The sequence below is a fragment of the Taudactylus pleione genome, unplaced genomic scaffold, assembly GCF_031769625.1.
Source record: "Taudactylus pleione unplaced genomic scaffold, aTauple2 ptg000523l, whole genome shotgun sequence".
NCBI lineage: Eukaryota > Metazoa > Chordata > Amphibia > Anura > Myobatrachidae > Taudactylus > Taudactylus pleione.
The window spans coordinates 2800097-2817652 of record NW_028284925.1 but is presented as its reverse complement, the minus strand read 5'-3'; the positions used below and the strand labels follow the sequence as shown (position 1 = coordinate 2817652).

The 17556-nt window shown below is 42.3% G+C and overlaps 1 protein-coding gene across 1 annotated transcript in view; it reads right to left on the bottom strand.

Moving 5' to 3' along the window:
- The window catches only part of GRAMD1C (GRAM domain containing 1C), a 237016-nt gene that overhangs the window by 113634 nt on the left and 105826 nt on the right, over positions 1-17556 (bottom strand). Inside the window, exon 6 of the mRNA XM_088450779.1 lies at positions 1321-1401. Coding sequence (XP_088306905.1) covers positions 1321-1401 — 81 coding nt within the window. The remainder of the gene's footprint in view (positions 1-1320; positions 1402-17556) is intronic.

Below are 17556 nucleotides of genomic sequence, written 5' to 3'. Positions count from 1 at the left end.
TCTCTCCAACATGTTGGTCAATTATCGCATATAGCTGTACGATATTAGCAATATCGTGCAGTTTATATGCGGTAAACGACGAACAACGAAAGATATTAGCAGCAGCTACAGAGCGCTCCAGAGAAAAAAATCCACTCCCTGAATGATGTCATGCGATACCGTTCATCGTTCGCCAAAACCTGTCATTTACATGACAGATATCGTTCAGCACAGCCAGCGGAATTTTCAAGGGATAATCTTTTGTCTTTCATCGCTCAGAAATACATCTGCTAATGGATAGGCCCCCTATGAGTCTGGTTAGGACACCCCATTATAAACGGGTTAGGGTATGGTTGCCCTGATGCCCTCATATCAGAGGGGAAGAAACCCAGAATTTAAATGTTTTCCATAGGAAACATCTACATCCCCTACAAACTCAGGGCCTGGTTCTTGGGGCAAATGCCATTGCTCTCATGGACCGCAATTGCGGAAATATGCTAATGAGACACTCATCTGATTGGCTACTTTGTGATATAGCCCCTATGTACACAGGACCTGATTCAGAGCCGCTCGCAAGTGGCCCGAGGGTCTGCGAACGCGCATGTGCATGCTTCGTTCTGCGCATACGTGAACTACTCTGTGCGATCGCAGCCCGCTCGCTTGCCCAGCAAAGACATTCCAGTGAAATGAGTGACAGGAGAGGCCGTTTGTGTGTGGTAACACGGGCAGGACACTAATAACGGGGGTGTGGAGGTGCGTACACAGGCGTGCCTGGGTGTTTCAAAGCCGTTTTTAAGGTGTGCATAATTAACAGGCAGTGTCATAGTACACATCACATGCCTGTTTTTTACACTGATTTCCTCGCAGTGGTTGCGGCAGGGTAAGGCAACCACAAGCGCTGCGATCGCTACCTATGGTCCTCGATGTACCAATGTTTTAAAACACTTCCTGGAGATGACGTGCGTTACTGGGCGACTCAACATACGCTAATGGGTGTCTGCATACACAGAGCGATCACTTGCACAGCCAAAGTGGACGTGCTTATGCCTTTCCGAGCGAGCGCCTGCCATGGCGTCACTTTGCCAAATTTGCATATGCTGGATGCGAGCGATCGCATCTACCGAGCGGCTCTGAATGAGCTCCACAGTGCACAATGTTACTGAACAATCCCCACTGAGTTCTAATAACAATGAAAGTTACTAAGCTTGCTGTGATAAATTGCACATGTGGGGTGTTTTATGTCCTGACATGAGACTATGAGGCAGCGTCACCTGGACACACGGCTGAATATGGGAGTGAGGTGTCTGCTGCTGCGGAAATGACTCTGGGGTGTAGACTCACCCTGTCCAGGAGAACATTCTGCCACATCCGAAACATGTTGAGGAAACTTCGGTCTCTTGCAGCGAATGATGTGAAAAAATGCTGGGAGGAGGAAGAGGAGATGGGGGTCAGCGTCTGGGTTCACACAACAGCGCGCCCCACATACGTGTGCTCACATACTGTATCTCATTCATGTAAATTATACCTAGAACTCCCTCACTTATCTAAAATAAAAACTGTGCTCTCTTTCTAAAACATTTTAGCACCCATATTGTGCCAAGATCAGGGTAAGGATGCCGTCTCCTGGTATAGACGGGTGCACTTTTACATAGCAGCAAATTAGTAGCACACCAGTCCAGGACCTTGGTACAAGTAACCGCAGCTAGTTTTATTTGCAGCATCAAGATAAATAAAACATAAAAGAAAAACCCAGCTTGTCCGGCTGTAACTAAACAATTGATCCCCTCTCACAGAGTGGAGGAACCTAAAGGTTCCTTTCACAAAACAACAGTATTAGGAGAGTATTTCCTGCCAGTAATCACACTGCCTCTCTGGGGGTTAGGCACTAGGGATTAGGTTTAGGGTGCGGGGGGGGGGGGGTTAGGTTTAGGCACTGGGGGGGGAGGTTAGGTTTAGACAGTGGGGAGGAAGAGTTAGGGTTAGGGGTATAAGAAGGGTTAGGACACCTACCAACAGGTGTCGGTATCCTAACCCTGTCAGGATTTTGACCGCTGGGACCCTGAGTACCCATACCCATCCCTATGAATGATATTACTGTTATTTGGTATCTTTTTAGGGTCTATTTTCCATGGCCCTCATGCAGCTGAGACAGTGTTCCCAATATGCGGCTGTCCTGGTGAAAGTTACAAGCGCTACAGGGGCCACAGATGGCAGCAGCCAACGGTAAAACGGAGGAATTCTGTCCCGACAGGGACCTTAGGTTGTACCCGCGCACTACAAGAGCCAAAGGGAACCGAATGGACCTTTCTTCACACGGAGATGGCTGGTTCCAATGCAAAGAGTGTAATGATGCCGTCTGCAGATGGTGATGGCTAATGCAGCTCTGGACCCTTTATAACTACAAACCTTTATATTTCCTGTGTCAGACACTGGATAAATAGAAAAGTTACTTGATTTAGTGTAAATCATGCGGAAAGGCCAAAAGCCTGATTAATCTGTCACTTTATCTATATAGAGCATTTATCTAATATGTCACTGAGGTTTCTCTTCCATCATTCCGTGAGTTCATCCTCCAGCTCTGACGCGACGTTTGCCTGACATTCATGTTACTGCCTTCCTGCAATCTAATAGTAACTATAATATAATACTATGATGGCTATAGGACAGGCTGAAAGTAGTCAGGGCGCGCGTTGTACTGCAGTAATCCTCACAGTCATGTTACTGCCTTCCTGTAATTCTAATAGTAACTATAATATATACTATGATGGCGATAGGACAGGCTGAAAGTAGTCAGGGCGCGCGTTGTACTGCAGTAATCCTCACAGTCATGTTACTGCCTTCCTGTAATTCTAATAGTAACTATAATATAATACTATGATGGCGATAGGACAGGCTGAGAGTAGTCAGGGCGCGCGTTGTACTGCAGTAATCCTCACAGTCATTTTACTGCCTTCCTGTAATTCTAATAGTAACTATAATATAATACTATGATGGCGATAGGACAGGCTGAGAGTAGTCAGGGCGCGCGTTGTACTGCAGTAATCCTCACAGTCATGTTACTGCCTTCCTGTAATTCTAATAGTAACTATAATATAATACTATGATGGCGATAGGACAGGCTGAGAGTAGTCAGGGCGCGCGTTGTACTGCAGTAATCCTCACAGTCATGTTACTGCCTTCCTGTAATTCTAATAGTAACTATAATATAATACTATGATGGCGATAGGACAGGCTGAGAGTAGTCAGGGCGCGCGTTGTACTGCAGTAATCCTCACAGTCATGTTACTGCCTTCCTGTAATTCTAATAGTAACTATAATATATACTATGATGGCGATAGGACAGGCTGAAAGTAGTCAGGGCGCGCGTTGTACTGCAGTAATCCTCACACTCATGTTACTGCCTTCCTGTAATTCTAATAGTAACTATAAAATAATACTATGATGGCGATAGGACAGGCTGACAGTAGTCAGGGCGCGCGTTGTACTGCAGTAATCCTCACAGTCATGTTACTGCCTTCCTGCAATTCTAATAGTAACTATAATATATACTATGATGGCTATAGGACAGGCTGAAAGTAGTCAGGGCGCGCGTTGTACTGCAGTAATCCTCACAGTCATGTTACTGCCTCCCTGTAATTCTAATAGTAACTATAATATAATACTATGATGGCGATAGGACAGGCTGAAAGTAGTCAGGGCGCGCGTTGTACTGCAGTAATCCTCACAGTCATGTTACTGCCTTCCTGTAATTCTAATAGTAACTATAATATATACTATGATGGCGATAGGACAGGCTGAAAGTAGTCAGGGCGCGCGTTGTACTGCAGTAATCCTCACAGTCATGTTACTGCCTTCCTGTAATTCTAATAGTAACTATAATATAATACTATGATGGCGATAGGACAGGCTGAGAGTAGTCAGGGCGTGCGTTGTACTGCAGTAATCCTCACAGTCATGTTACTGCCTTCCTGTAATTCTAATAGTAACTATAATATAATACTATGATGGCGATAGGACAGGCTGAGAGTAGTCAGGGCGCGCGTTGTACTGCAGTAATCCTCACAGTCATGTTACTGCCTTCCTGTAATTCTAATAGTAACTATAATATAATACTATGATGGCGATAGGACAGGCTGAGAGTAGTCAGGGCGCGCGTTGTACTGCAGTAATCCTCACAGTCATGTTACTGCCTTCCTGTAATTCTAATAGTAACTATAATATATACTATGATGGCGATAGGACAGGCTGAAAGTAGTCAGGGCGCGCGTTGTACTGCAGTAATCCTCACACTCATGTTACTGCCTTCCTGTAATTCTAATAGTAACTATAAAATAATACTATGATGGCGATAGGACAGGCTGATAGAAGTCAGGGCGCGCGTTGTACTGCAGTAATCCTCACAGTCATGTTACTGCCTTCCTGCAATTCTAATAGTAACTATAATATATACTATGATGGCTATAGGACAGGCTGAAAGTAGTCAGGGCGCGCGTTGTACTGCAGTAATCCTCACAGTCATGTTACTGCCTCCCTGTAATTCTAATAGTAACTATAATATAATACTATGATGGCGATAGGACAGGCTGAAAGTAGTCAGGGCGCGTGTTGTACTGCAGTAATCCTCACAGTCATGTTACTGCCTTCCTGTAACTCTAATAGTAACTATAATATATACTATGATGGCTATAGGACAGGCTGAAAGTAGTCAGGGTGCGCGTTGTACTGCAGTAATCATCACAGTCATGTTACTGCCTTCCTGCAATTCTAATAGTAACTATAAAATAATACTATGATGGCTATAGGACAGGCTGATAGAAGTCAGGGCGCGCGTTGTACTGCAGTAATCCTCACAGTCATGTTACTGCCTTCCTGCAATTCTAATAGTAACTATAAAATATACTATGATGGCGATAGGACAGGATGAAAGTAGTCAGGGCGCGCGTTGTACTGCAGTAATCCTCACAGTCATGTTACTGCCTTCCTGCAATTCTAATAGTAACTATAAAATATACTATGATGGCGATAGGACAGGATGAAAGTAGTCAGGGCGCGCGTTGTACTGCAGTAATCCTCACAGTCATGTTACTGCCTTCCTGTAACTCTAATAGTAACTATAATATAATACTATGATGCCTATAGGACAGGCTGAAAGTAGTCAGGGCGCGCGTTGTACTGCAGTAATCCTCACAGTCATGTTACTGCCTCCCTGTAATTCTAATAGTAACTATAATATAATACTATGATGGCTATAGGACAGGATGAAAGTAGTCAGGGCGCGCGTTGTACTGCAGTAATCCTCACAGTCATGTTACTGCCTTCCTGTAACTCTAATAGTAACTATAATATAATACTATGATGCCTATAGGACAGGCTGAAAGTAGTCAGGGCGCGCGTTGTACTGCAGTAATCCTCACAGTCATGTTACTGCCTCCCTGTAATTCTAATAGTAACTATAATATAATACTATGATGGCGATAGGACAGGCTGAAAGTAGTCAGGGCGCGCGTTGTACTGCAGTAATCCTCACAGTCATGTTACTGCCTTCCTGTAACTCTAATAGTAACTATAAAATAATACTATGATGGCTATAGGACAGGCTGATAGAAGTCAGGGCGCGCGTTGTACTGCAGTAATCCTCACAGTCATGTTACTGCCTTCCTGCAATTCTAATAGTAACTATAAAATATACTATGATGGCGATAGGACAGGATGAAAGTAGTCAGGGTGCGCGTTGTACTGCATTAATCCTCACAGTCATGTTACTGCCTTCCTGCAATTCTAATAGTAACTATAAAATATACTATGATGGCGATAGGACAGGATGAAAGTAGTCAGGGCGCGCGTTGTACTGCAGTAATCCTCACAGTCATGTTACTGCCTTCCTGTAATTCTAATAGTAACTATAATATATATACTATGATGGCGATAGGACAGGCTGAAAGTAGTCAGGGCGCCCGTTGTACTGCAGTAATCCTCACAGTCATGTTACTGCCTTCCTGTAATTCTAATAGTAACTATAATATATACTATGATGGCGATAGGACAGGCTGAAAGTAGTCAGGGCGCGCGTTGTACTGCAGTAATCCTCACAGTCATGTTACTGCCTTCCTGTAATTCTAATACTAACTATAATATAATACTAAGATGGCTATAGGACAGGCTGAAAGTAGTCAGGGCGCCCGTTGTACTGCAGTAATCCTCACAGTCATGCTACTACCTTCCTGTAATTCTAATAGTAACTATAACATAATACTATGATGGCGATAGGACAGGCTGAAAGTAGTCAGGGCGCGAGTTGTACTGTAATAAGCCTCACAGTCATGTTACTGCCTTCCTGTAATTCTAATAGTAACTATAATATAATACTATGATGGCGATAGGACAGGCTGAAAGTAGTCAGGGCGCGCGTTGTACTGCAGTAATCCTCACAGTCATGTTACTGCCTTCCTGTAACTCTAATAGTAACTATAATATAATACTATGATGGCTATAGGACAGGCTGAAAGTAGTCAGGGCGCGCGTTGTACTGCAGTAATCCTCACAGTCAAGTTACTGCCTTCCTGTAATTCTAATAGTAACTATAATATAATACTATGATGGCGATAGGACAGGCTGAAAGTAGTCAGGGCGCGCGTTGTACTGCAGTAATCCTCACAGTCATGTTACTGCCTTCCTGTAACTCTAATAGTAACTATAATATAATACTATGATGGCTATAGGACAGGCTGAAAGTAGTCAGGGCGCGCGTTTTACTGCAGTAATCCTCACAGTCATGTTACTGCCTTCCTGTAACTCTAATAGTAACTATAATATAATACTATGATGGCTATAGGACAGGCTGAAAGTAGTCAGGGCGCGCGTTGTACTGCAGTAATCCTCACAGTCATGTTACTGCCTTCCTGTAACTCTAATAGTAATTATAATATATACTATGATGGCTATAGGACAGGCTGATAGTAGTCAGGGCGCGCGTTGTACTGTAATAAGCCTCACAGTCATGTTACTGCCTTCCTGTAATTCTAATAGTAACTATAATATAATACTATGATGGCGATAGGACAGGCTGATAGTAGTCAGGGCGCGCGTTGTACTGCAGTAATCCTCACAGTCATGTTACTGCCTTCCTGTAACTCTAATAGTAACTATAACATAATACTATGATGACTATAGGACAGGCTAAAAGTAGTCAGGTCGCGCGTTGTACTGCAGTAATCCTCACACTCATATTACTGCCTTCCTGCAATTCTAATAGTAACTATAATATATACTATGATGGCGATAGGACAGGCTGATAGTAGTCAGGGCGCCCGTTGTACTGCAGTAATCCTCACAGTCATGCTACTGCCTTCCTGTAACTCTAATAGTAACTATAATATAATACTATGATGGCGATAGGACAGGCTGATAGTAGTCAGGGCGCGCGTTGTACTGCAGTAATCCTCACAGTCATGTTACTGCCTTCCTGTAACTCTAATAGTAACTATAATATAATACTATGATGGCGATAGGACAGGCTGATAGTAGTCAGGGCGCGCGTTGTACTGCAGTAATCCTCACAGTCATGTTACTGCCTTCCTGTAATTCTAATAGTAACTATAATATATACTATGATGGCGATAGGACAGGCTGATAGTAGTCAGGGTGCGCGTTGTACTGCAGTAATCCTCACAGTTATGTTACTGCCTTCCTGTAATTCTAATAGTAACTATAAAATAATACTATGATGGCTATAGGACAGGCTGATAGTAGTCAGGGTGCGCGTTGTACTGCAGTAATCCTCACAGTCATGTTACTGCCTTCCTGTAATTCTAATAGTAACTATATTATAATACTATGATGGCGATAGGACAGACTGAAAGTAGTCAGGGCGCGCGTTGTACTGCAGTAATCCTCACAGTCATGTTACTGCCTTCCTGTAACTCTAATAATAACTATAATATAGTACTATGATGGCGATAGGACAGGCTGAGAGTAGTCAGGGTGCGCGTTGTATTGCAGTAATCCTCACAGTTATGTTACTGCCTTCCTGTAATTCTAATAGTAACTATAAAATAATACTATGATGGCGATAGGACAGGCTGATAGTAGTCAGGGCGCGCGTTGTACTGCAGTAGTCCTCACAGTCATGTTACTGCCTTCCTGTAATTCTAATAGTAACTATAAAATAAATACTATGATGGCTATAGGACAGGCTGAGAGTAGTCAGGGTGCGCGTTGTACTGCAGTAATCCTCACAGTCATGTTACTGCCTTCCTGTAATTCTAATAGTAACTATATTATAATACTATGATGGCGATAGGACAGACTGAAAGTAGTCAGAGCGCGCGTTGTACTGCAGTAATCCTCACAGTCATGTTACTGCCTTCCTGTAACTCTAATAATAACTATAATATAATACTATGATGGTGATAGGACAGGCTGAGAGTAGTCAGGGCGCGCGTTGTACTGCAGTAATCCTCACAGTCATGTTAATGCCTTCCTGTAATTCTAATAGTAACTATATAATATATACTATGATGGCTATAGGACAGGCTGAAAGTAGTCAGGGCGCCCGTTGTACTGCAGTAATCCTCACAGTCATGTTACTGCCTTCCTGTAATTCTAATAGTAACTATAAAATAAATACTATGATGGCTATAGGACAGGCTGAGAGTAGTCAGGGCGCGCGTTGTACTGCAGTAATCCTCACAGTCATGTTAATGCCTTCCTGTAATTCTAATAGTATCTATAATAAATACTATGATGGCTATAGGACAGGCTGATAGTAGTCAGGGCGCCCGTTGTACTGCAGTAATCCTCACAGTCATGTTACTGCCTTCCTGTAACTCTAATAGTAACTATAAAATATACTATGATGGCGATAGGACAGGCTGAAAGTAGTCAGGACGCGCGTTGTACTGCAGTAATCCTCACAGTAATGTTACTGCCTTCCAGTAATTCTAATAGTAACTATAAAATAATACTATGATGGCGATAGGACAGGCTGAGAGTAGTCAGGGCGCGCGTTGTACTGCAGTAATCCTCACAGTCATGTTACTGCCTTCCTGTAATTCTAATAGTAACTATAATAAATACTATGATGGCGATAGGACAGGCTGATAGTAGTCAGGGCGCGCATTGTACTGCAGTAATCCTCACACTCATGTTACTGCCTTCCTGTAATTCTAATAGTAACTATAAAATAATACTATGATGGCTATAGGACAGGCTGAGAGTAGTCAGGGCGCGCGTTGTACTGCAGTAATCCTCACAGTCATGTTACTGCCTTCCTGTAATTCTAATAGTAACTATAATAAATACTATGATGGCGATAGGACAGGCTGAAAGTAGTCAGGGCGCGCGTTGTACTGCAGTAATCCTCACAGTCATGTTACTGCCTTCCTGTAATTCTAATAGTAACTATAAAATAAATACAATGATGGTGATAGGACAGGCTGAGAGAAGTCAGGGCGCGCGTTGTACTGCAGTAATCCTCACAGTCATGTTACTGCCTTCCTGTAATTCTAATAGTAACTATAATATATATACTATGATGGCGATAGGACAGGCTGAGAGTAGTCAGGGCGCCCGTTGTACTGCAGTAATCCTCACAGTCATGTTACTGCCTTCCTGTAATTATAATAGTAACTATAAAATAATACAATGATGGCGATAGGACAGGCTGAAAGTAGTCAGGGCGCCCGTTGTACTGCAGTAATCCTCACAGTCATGTTACTGCCTTCCTGTAATTACAATAGTAACTATAAAATAATACTATGATGGCTATAGGACAGGCTGATAGTAGTCAGGGCGCCCGTTGTACTGCAGTAATCCTCACAGTCATGTTACTGCCTTCCTGTAACTCTAATAGTAACTATAATATATATACTATGATGGCTATAGGACAGGCTGATAGTAGTCAGGGCGCGCGTTGTACTGCAGTAATCCTCACAGTCATGTTACTGCCTTCCTGTAACTCTAATAGTAACTATAATATATACTATGATGGCGATAGGACAGGCTGAGAGTAGTCAGGGCGCCCATTGTACTGCAGTAATCCTCACAGTCATGTTACTGCCTTCCTGTAACTCTAATAGTAACTATAATATAATACTATGATGGCGATAGGACAGGCTGAGAGTAGTCAGGGTGCGCGTTGTACTGCAGTAACCCTCACAGTTATGTTACTGCCTTCCTGTAACTCTAATAGTAACTATAAAATAATACTATGATGGCTATAGGACAGGCTGATAGTAGTCAGGGCGCGCGTTGTACTGCAGTAATCCTCACAGTTATGTTACTGCCTTCCTGTAACTCTAATAGTAACTATAAAATAATACTATGATGGCTATAGGACAGGCTGAAAGTAGTCAGGGCGCGCGTTGTACTGCAGTAATCCTCACAGTCATGTTACTGCCTTCCTGTAATTCTAATAGTAACTATATTATAATACTATGATGGCGATAGGACAGACTGAAAGTAGTCAGGGCGCGCGTTGTACTGCAGTAATCCTCACAGTCATGTTACTGCCTTCCTGTAACTCTAATAATAACTATAATATAATACTATGATGGCGATAGGACAGGCTGAGAGTAGTCAGGGCGCCCGTTGTACTGCAGTAATCCTCACAGTCATGTTACTGCCTTCCTGTAATTCTAATAGTAACTATAAAATAAATACTATGATGGCTATAGGACAGGCTGAAAGTAGTCAGGGCGCGCGTTGTACTGCAGTAATCCTCACAGTCATGTTACTGCCTTCCTGTAATTCTAATAGTAACTATATAATATATACTATGATGGCTATAGGACAGGCTGAAAGTAGTCAGGGCGCACGTTGTACTGCAGTAATCCTCACAGTCATGTTACTGCCTTCCTGTAATTCTAATAGTAACTATATAATATATACTATGATGGCTATAGGACAGGCTGAAAGTAGTCAGGGCCCCCGTTGTACTGCAGTAATCCTCACAGTCATGTTACTGCCTTCCTGTAATTCTAATAGTAACTATAAAATAAATACTATGATGGCTATAGGACAGGCTGAGAGTAGTCAGGGCGCGCGTTGTACTGCAGTAATCCTCACAGTCATGTTAATGCCTTCCTGTAATTCTAATAGTAACTATAATAAATACTATGATGGCTATAGGACAGGCTGATAGTAGTCAGGGCGCCCGTTGTACTGCAGTAATCCTCACAGTCATGTTACTGCCTTCCTGTAACTCTAATAGTAACTATAATATATACTATGATGGCTATAGGACAGGCTGAAAGTAGTCAGGACGCGCGTTGTACTGCAGTAATCCTCACAGTAATGTTACTGCCTTCCTGTAATTCTAATAGTAACTATAAAATAATACTATGATGGCGATAGGACAGGCTGAAAGTAGTCAGGACGCGCGTTGTACTGCAGTAATCCTCACAGTCATGTTACTGCCTTCCTGTAATTCTAATAGTAACTATAATAAATACTATGATGGCGATAGGACAGGCTGATAGTAGTCAGGGCGCGCGTTGTACTGCAGTAATCCTCACACTCATGTTACTGCCTTCCTGTAATTCTATTAGTAACTATAATATAATACTATGATGGCTATAGGACAAGCTGAGAGTAGTCAGGGCGCGCGTTGTACTGCAGTAATCCTCACAGTCATGTTACTGCCTTCCTGTAATTCTAATAGTAACTATAATAAATACTATGATGGCGATAGGACAGGCTGAAAGTAGTTAGGGCGCGCGTTGTACTGCAGTAATCCTCACAGTCATGTTACTGCCTTCCTGTAATTCTAATAGTAACTATAAAATAAATACAATGATGGTGATAGGACAGGCTGAGAGAAGTCAGGGCGCGCGTTGTACTGCAGTAATCCTCACAGTCATGTTACTGCCTTCCTGTAATTATAATAGTAACTATAAAATAATACTATGATGGCGATAGGACAGGCTGAAAGTAGTCAGGGCGCCCGTTGTACTGCAGTAATCCTCACAGTCATGTTACTGCCTTCCTGTACTTCTAATAGTAACTATAAAATATACTATGATGGCGATAGTACAGGCTGATAGTAGTCAGGGCGCGCGTTGTACTGCAGTAATCCTCACAGTCATGTTACTGCCTTCCTGTAATTCTAATAGTAACTATAATATATACTATGATGGCGATAGGACAGGCTGATAGTAGTTAGGGCGCGCGTTGTACTGCAGTAATCCTCACAGTCATGTTACTGCCTTCCTGTAACTCTAATAGTAACTATAATATATACTATGATGGCTATAGGACAGGCTGAAAGTAGTCAGGGCACGCGTTGTACTGCAGTAATCCTCACAGTCATGTTACTGCCTTCCTGTAATTATAATAGTAACTATAAAATAATACTATGATGGCTATAGGACAGGCTGATAGTAGTCAGGGCGCGCGTTGTACTGCAGCAATCCTCACAGTCATGTTACTGCCTTCCTGTAACTCTAATAGTAACTATAATATATACTATGATGGCGATAGGACAGGCTGATAGTAGTCAGGGCGCGCGTTGTACTGCAGTAATCCTCACAGTCATGTTACTGCCTTCCTGTAACTCTAATAGTAACTATAAAATATACTATGATGGCTATAGGACAGGCTGAAAGTAGTCAGGGCGCCCGTTGTACTGCAGTAATCCTCACAGTCATGTTACTGCCTTCCTGTAATTCCAATAGTAACTATAAAATAATACTATGATGGCTATAAGACAGGCTGAGAGTAGTCAGGGCGCGCGTTGTACTGCAGTAATCCTCACAGTCATGTTACTGCCTTCCTGTAATTCTAATAGTAACTATAATATAATACTATGATGGCTATAGGACAGGCTGATAGTAGTCAGGGCGCCCGTTGTACTGCAGTAATCCTCACAGTCATGTTACTGCCTTCCTGTAATTCTAATAGTAACTATAAAATAATACTATGATGGCGATAGGACAGGCTGATAGTAGTCAGGGCGCGCGTTGTACAGCAGTAACCCTCACAGTCATGTTACTGCCTTCCTGTAATTCTAATACTAACTATAATATAATACTATGATGGCTATTGGACAGGCTGATAGTAGTCAGGGCGCGCGTTGTACTGCAGTAACCCTCACAGTCATGTTACTGCCTTCCTGTAATTCTAATACTAACTATAATATAATACTATGATGGCGAAAGGACAGGCTGATAGTAGTCAGGGCGCGCGTTGTACTGCAGTAATCCTCACAGTCATGTTACTGCCTTCCTGTAATTCTAATACTAACTATAATATAATACTATGATGGTGATAGGACAGGCTGAAAGTAGTCAGGGCGCGCGTTGTACTGCAGTAATCCTCACAGTCATGTTACTGCCTTCCTGTAATTCTAATAGTAACTATAATATATACTATGATGGTGATAGGACAGGCTGATAGTAGTCAGGGCGCGCGTTGTACTGCAGTAATCCTCACAGTCATGTTACTGCCTTCCTGTAATTCTAATAGTAACTATAAAATAATACTATGATGGTGATAGGACAGGCTGATAGTAGTCAGGGCGCGCGTTGTACTGCAGTAATCCTCACAGTCATGTTACTGCCTTCCTGTAACTCTAATAGTAACTATAATATATACTATGATGGCGAAAGGACAGGCTGAAAGTAGTCAGGGCGCGCGTTGTACTGCAGTAATCCTCACAGTCATGTTACTGCCTTCCTGTAATTCTAATAGTAACTATAAAATAATACTATGATGGTGATAGGACAGGCTGATAGTAGTCAGGGCGCGCGTTGTACTGCAGTAATCCTCACAGTCATGTTACTGCCTTCCTGTAACTCTAATAGTAACTATAATATATACTATGATGGCTATAGGACAGGCTGATAGTTGTCAGGGTGCGTGTTGTACTGCAGTAATCCTCACAGTCATGTTACTGCCTTCCTGTACTTCTAATAGTAACTATAATATAATACTATGATGGCTATAGGACAGGCTGATAGTAGTCAGGGCGCGCGTTGTACTGCAGTAATCCTCACAGTCATGTTACTGCCTTCCTGTAATTCTAATAGTAACTATAATATATACTATGATGGCGATAGGACAGGCTGATAGTAGTCAGGGCGCGTTGTACTGCAGTAATCCTCACAGTCATGTTACTGCCTTCCTGTAATTCTAATAGTAACTATAAAATAAATACTATGATGGCGATAGGACAGGCTTAAAGTAGTCAGGGCGCGTTGTACTGCAGTAATCCTCACAGTCATGTTACTGCCTTCCTGTAACTCTAATAGTAACTATAATATATACTATGATGGCTATAGGACAGGCTGAAAGTAGTCAGGGTGCGCGTTGTACTGCAGTAATCCTCACAGTCATGTTACTGCCTTCCTGTAATTCTAATAGTAACTATAATATAATACTATGATGGCTATAGGACAGGCTGAAAGTAGTCAGGGCGCCCGTTGTACTGCAGTAATCCTCACAGTCATGTTACTGCCTTCCTGTAATTCTAGTAGTAACTATAATATATACTATGATGGCGATAGGACAGGCTGATAGTAGTCAGGGCGCGCGTTGTACTGCAGTAATCCTCACAGTCATGTTACTGCCTTCCTGTAATTCTAATAGTAACTATAAAATAATACTATGATGGCTATAGGACAGGGTGATAGTAGTCAGGGCGCGCGTTGTACTGCAGTAATCCTCACAGTCATGTTACTGCCTTCCTGTAACTCTAATAGTAACTATAAAATAATACTATGATAGCCATAGGACAGGCTGAAAGTAGTCAGGGCGCGCGTTGTACTGCAGTAATCCTCACAGTCATGTTACTGCCTTCCTGTAACTCTAATAGTAACTATAAAATAATACTATGATGGCCATAGGACAGGCTGAAAGTAGTCAGGGCGCACGTTGTACTGCAGGAATCCTCACAGTCATGTTACTGCCTTCCTGCAATTCTAATAGTAACTATAAAATATACTATGATGGCTATAGGACAGGCTGAGAGTAGTCAGGGCGCGCGTTGTACTGCAGTAATCCTCACAGTCATGTTACTGCCTTCCTGTAATTCTAATAGTAACTATAATATAATACTATGATGGCTATAGGACAGGCTGATAGTAGTCAGGGTGCGCGTTGTACTGCAGTAATCCTCACAGTCATGTTACTGCCTTCCTGTAATTCTAATAGTAACTATAATATATATACTATGATGGCGATAGGACAGGCTGATAGTAGTCAGGGCGCCCGTTGTACTGCAGTAATCCTCACAGTCATGTTACTGCCTTCCTGTAATTCTAATAGTAACTATAACATAATACTATGATGGCCATAGGACAGGCTGAAAGTAGTCACGGCGCGCGTTGTACTGTAATAATCCTCACAGTCATGTTACTGCCTTCCTGTAACTCTAATAGTAACTATAATATATACTATGATGGCGATAGGACAGACTGATAGTAGTCAGGGCGCGCGTTGTACTGCAGTAATCCTCACAGTCATGTTACTGCCTTCCTGCTATTCTAATAGTAACTATAACATAACACTATGATGGCTATAGGACAGGCTGAAAGTAGTCAGGGCGCCCGTTGTACTGCAGTAATCCTCACAGTCATGTTACTGCCTTCCTGTAACTCTAATAGTAACTATAAAATATACTATGATGGCTATAGGACAGGCTGAAAGAAGTCAGGGCGCGCGTTGTACTGCAGTAATCCTCACAGTCATGTTACTGCCTTCCTGTAACTCTAATAGAAACTATAACATAATACTATGATGGCGATGGGACAGGCTGAAAGTAGTCAGGGCGCGCGTTGTACTGCAGTAATCCTCACAGTCATGTTACTGCCTTCCTGTAACTCTAATAGTAACTATAACATAATACAATGAAGGCGATGGGACAGGCTGAAAGTAGTCAGGGCGCGCGATGTACTGCAGTAATCCTCACAGTCATGTTACTGCCTTCATGTAATTCTAATAGTAACTATAAAATAATACTCTGATGGCTATTGGACAGGCTGAAAGTAGTCAGGGCGCGCGATGTACTGCAGTAATCCTCACAGTCATGTTACTGCCTTCCTGCTATTCTAATAGTAACTATAATATATACTATGATGGCTATTGGAAAGGCTGAAAGTAGTCAGGGCGCACGTTGTACTGCAGTAATCCTCACAGTCATGTTACTGCCTTCCTGTACTTCTAATAATAACTATAAAATATACTATGATGGCGATAGTACAGGCTGAAAGTAGTCAGGGCGCCCGTTGTACTGTAATAAGCCTCACAGTCATGTTACTGCCTTCCTGTAACTCTAATAGTAACTATAATATAATACTATGATGGCTATAGGACAGGCTGATAGTAGTCAGGGCGCGTGTTGTACTGCAGTAATCCTCACAGTCATGTTACTGCCTTCCTGTAACTCTAATAGTAACTATAATATATACTATGATGGCTATAGGACAGGCTGATAGTAGTCAGGGCGCCCGTTGTACTGTAATAAGCCTCACATTCATGTTACTGCCTTCCTGTAATTCTAATAGTAACTATAATATATACTATGATGGCTATTGGACAGGCTGAAAGTAGTCAGGGCGCACGTTGTACTGCAGTAATCCTCACAGTCATGTTACTGCCTTCCTGTACTTCTAATAATAACTATAAAATAATACTCTGATGGCTATTGGACAGGCTGAAAGTAGTCAGGGCGCGCGATGTACTGCAGTAATCCTCACAGTCATGTTACTGCCTTCCTGCTATTCTAATAGTAACTATAATATATACTATGATGGCTATTGGACAGGCTGAAAGTAGTCAGGGCGCACGTTGTACTGCAGTAATCCTCACAGTCATGTTACTGCCTTCCTGTAATTCTAATAGTAACTATAAAATAATACTATGATGGTGATAGGACAGGCTGATAGTAGTCAGGGCGCGCGTTGTACTGCAGTAATCCTCACAGTCATGTTACTGCCTTCCTGTAACTCTAATAGTAACTATAATATATACTATGATGGCTATAGGACAGGCTGATAGTTGTCAGGGTGCGTGTTGTACTGCAGTAATCCTCACAGTCATGTTACTGCCTTCCTGTAATTCTAATAGTAACTATAAAATAAATACTATGATGGCGATAGGACAGGCTGAAAGTAGTCAGGGCGCGTTGTACTGCAGTAATCCTCACAGTCATGTTACTGCCTTCCTGTAACTCTAATAGTAACTATAAAATAATACTATGATGGCCATAGGACAGGCTGATAGTAGTCAGGGCGCGCGTTGTACTGCAGTAATCCTCACAGTCATGTTATTGCCTTCCTGTAACTCTAATAGTAACTATAAAATAACACTGTGATGGCTATAGGACAGGCTGAAAGTAGTCAGGGTGCGCGTTGTACTGCAGTAATCCTCACAGTCATGTTACTGCCTTCCTGTAATTCTAATAGTAACTATAATATAATACTATGATGTCTATAGGACAGGCTGAAAGTAGTCAGGGCGCCCGTTGTACTGCAGTAATCCTCACAGTCATGTTACTGCCTTCCTGTAACTCTAATAGTAACTATAATATATACTATGATGGCGATAGGACAGGCTGATAGTAGTCAGGGCGCGCGTTGTACT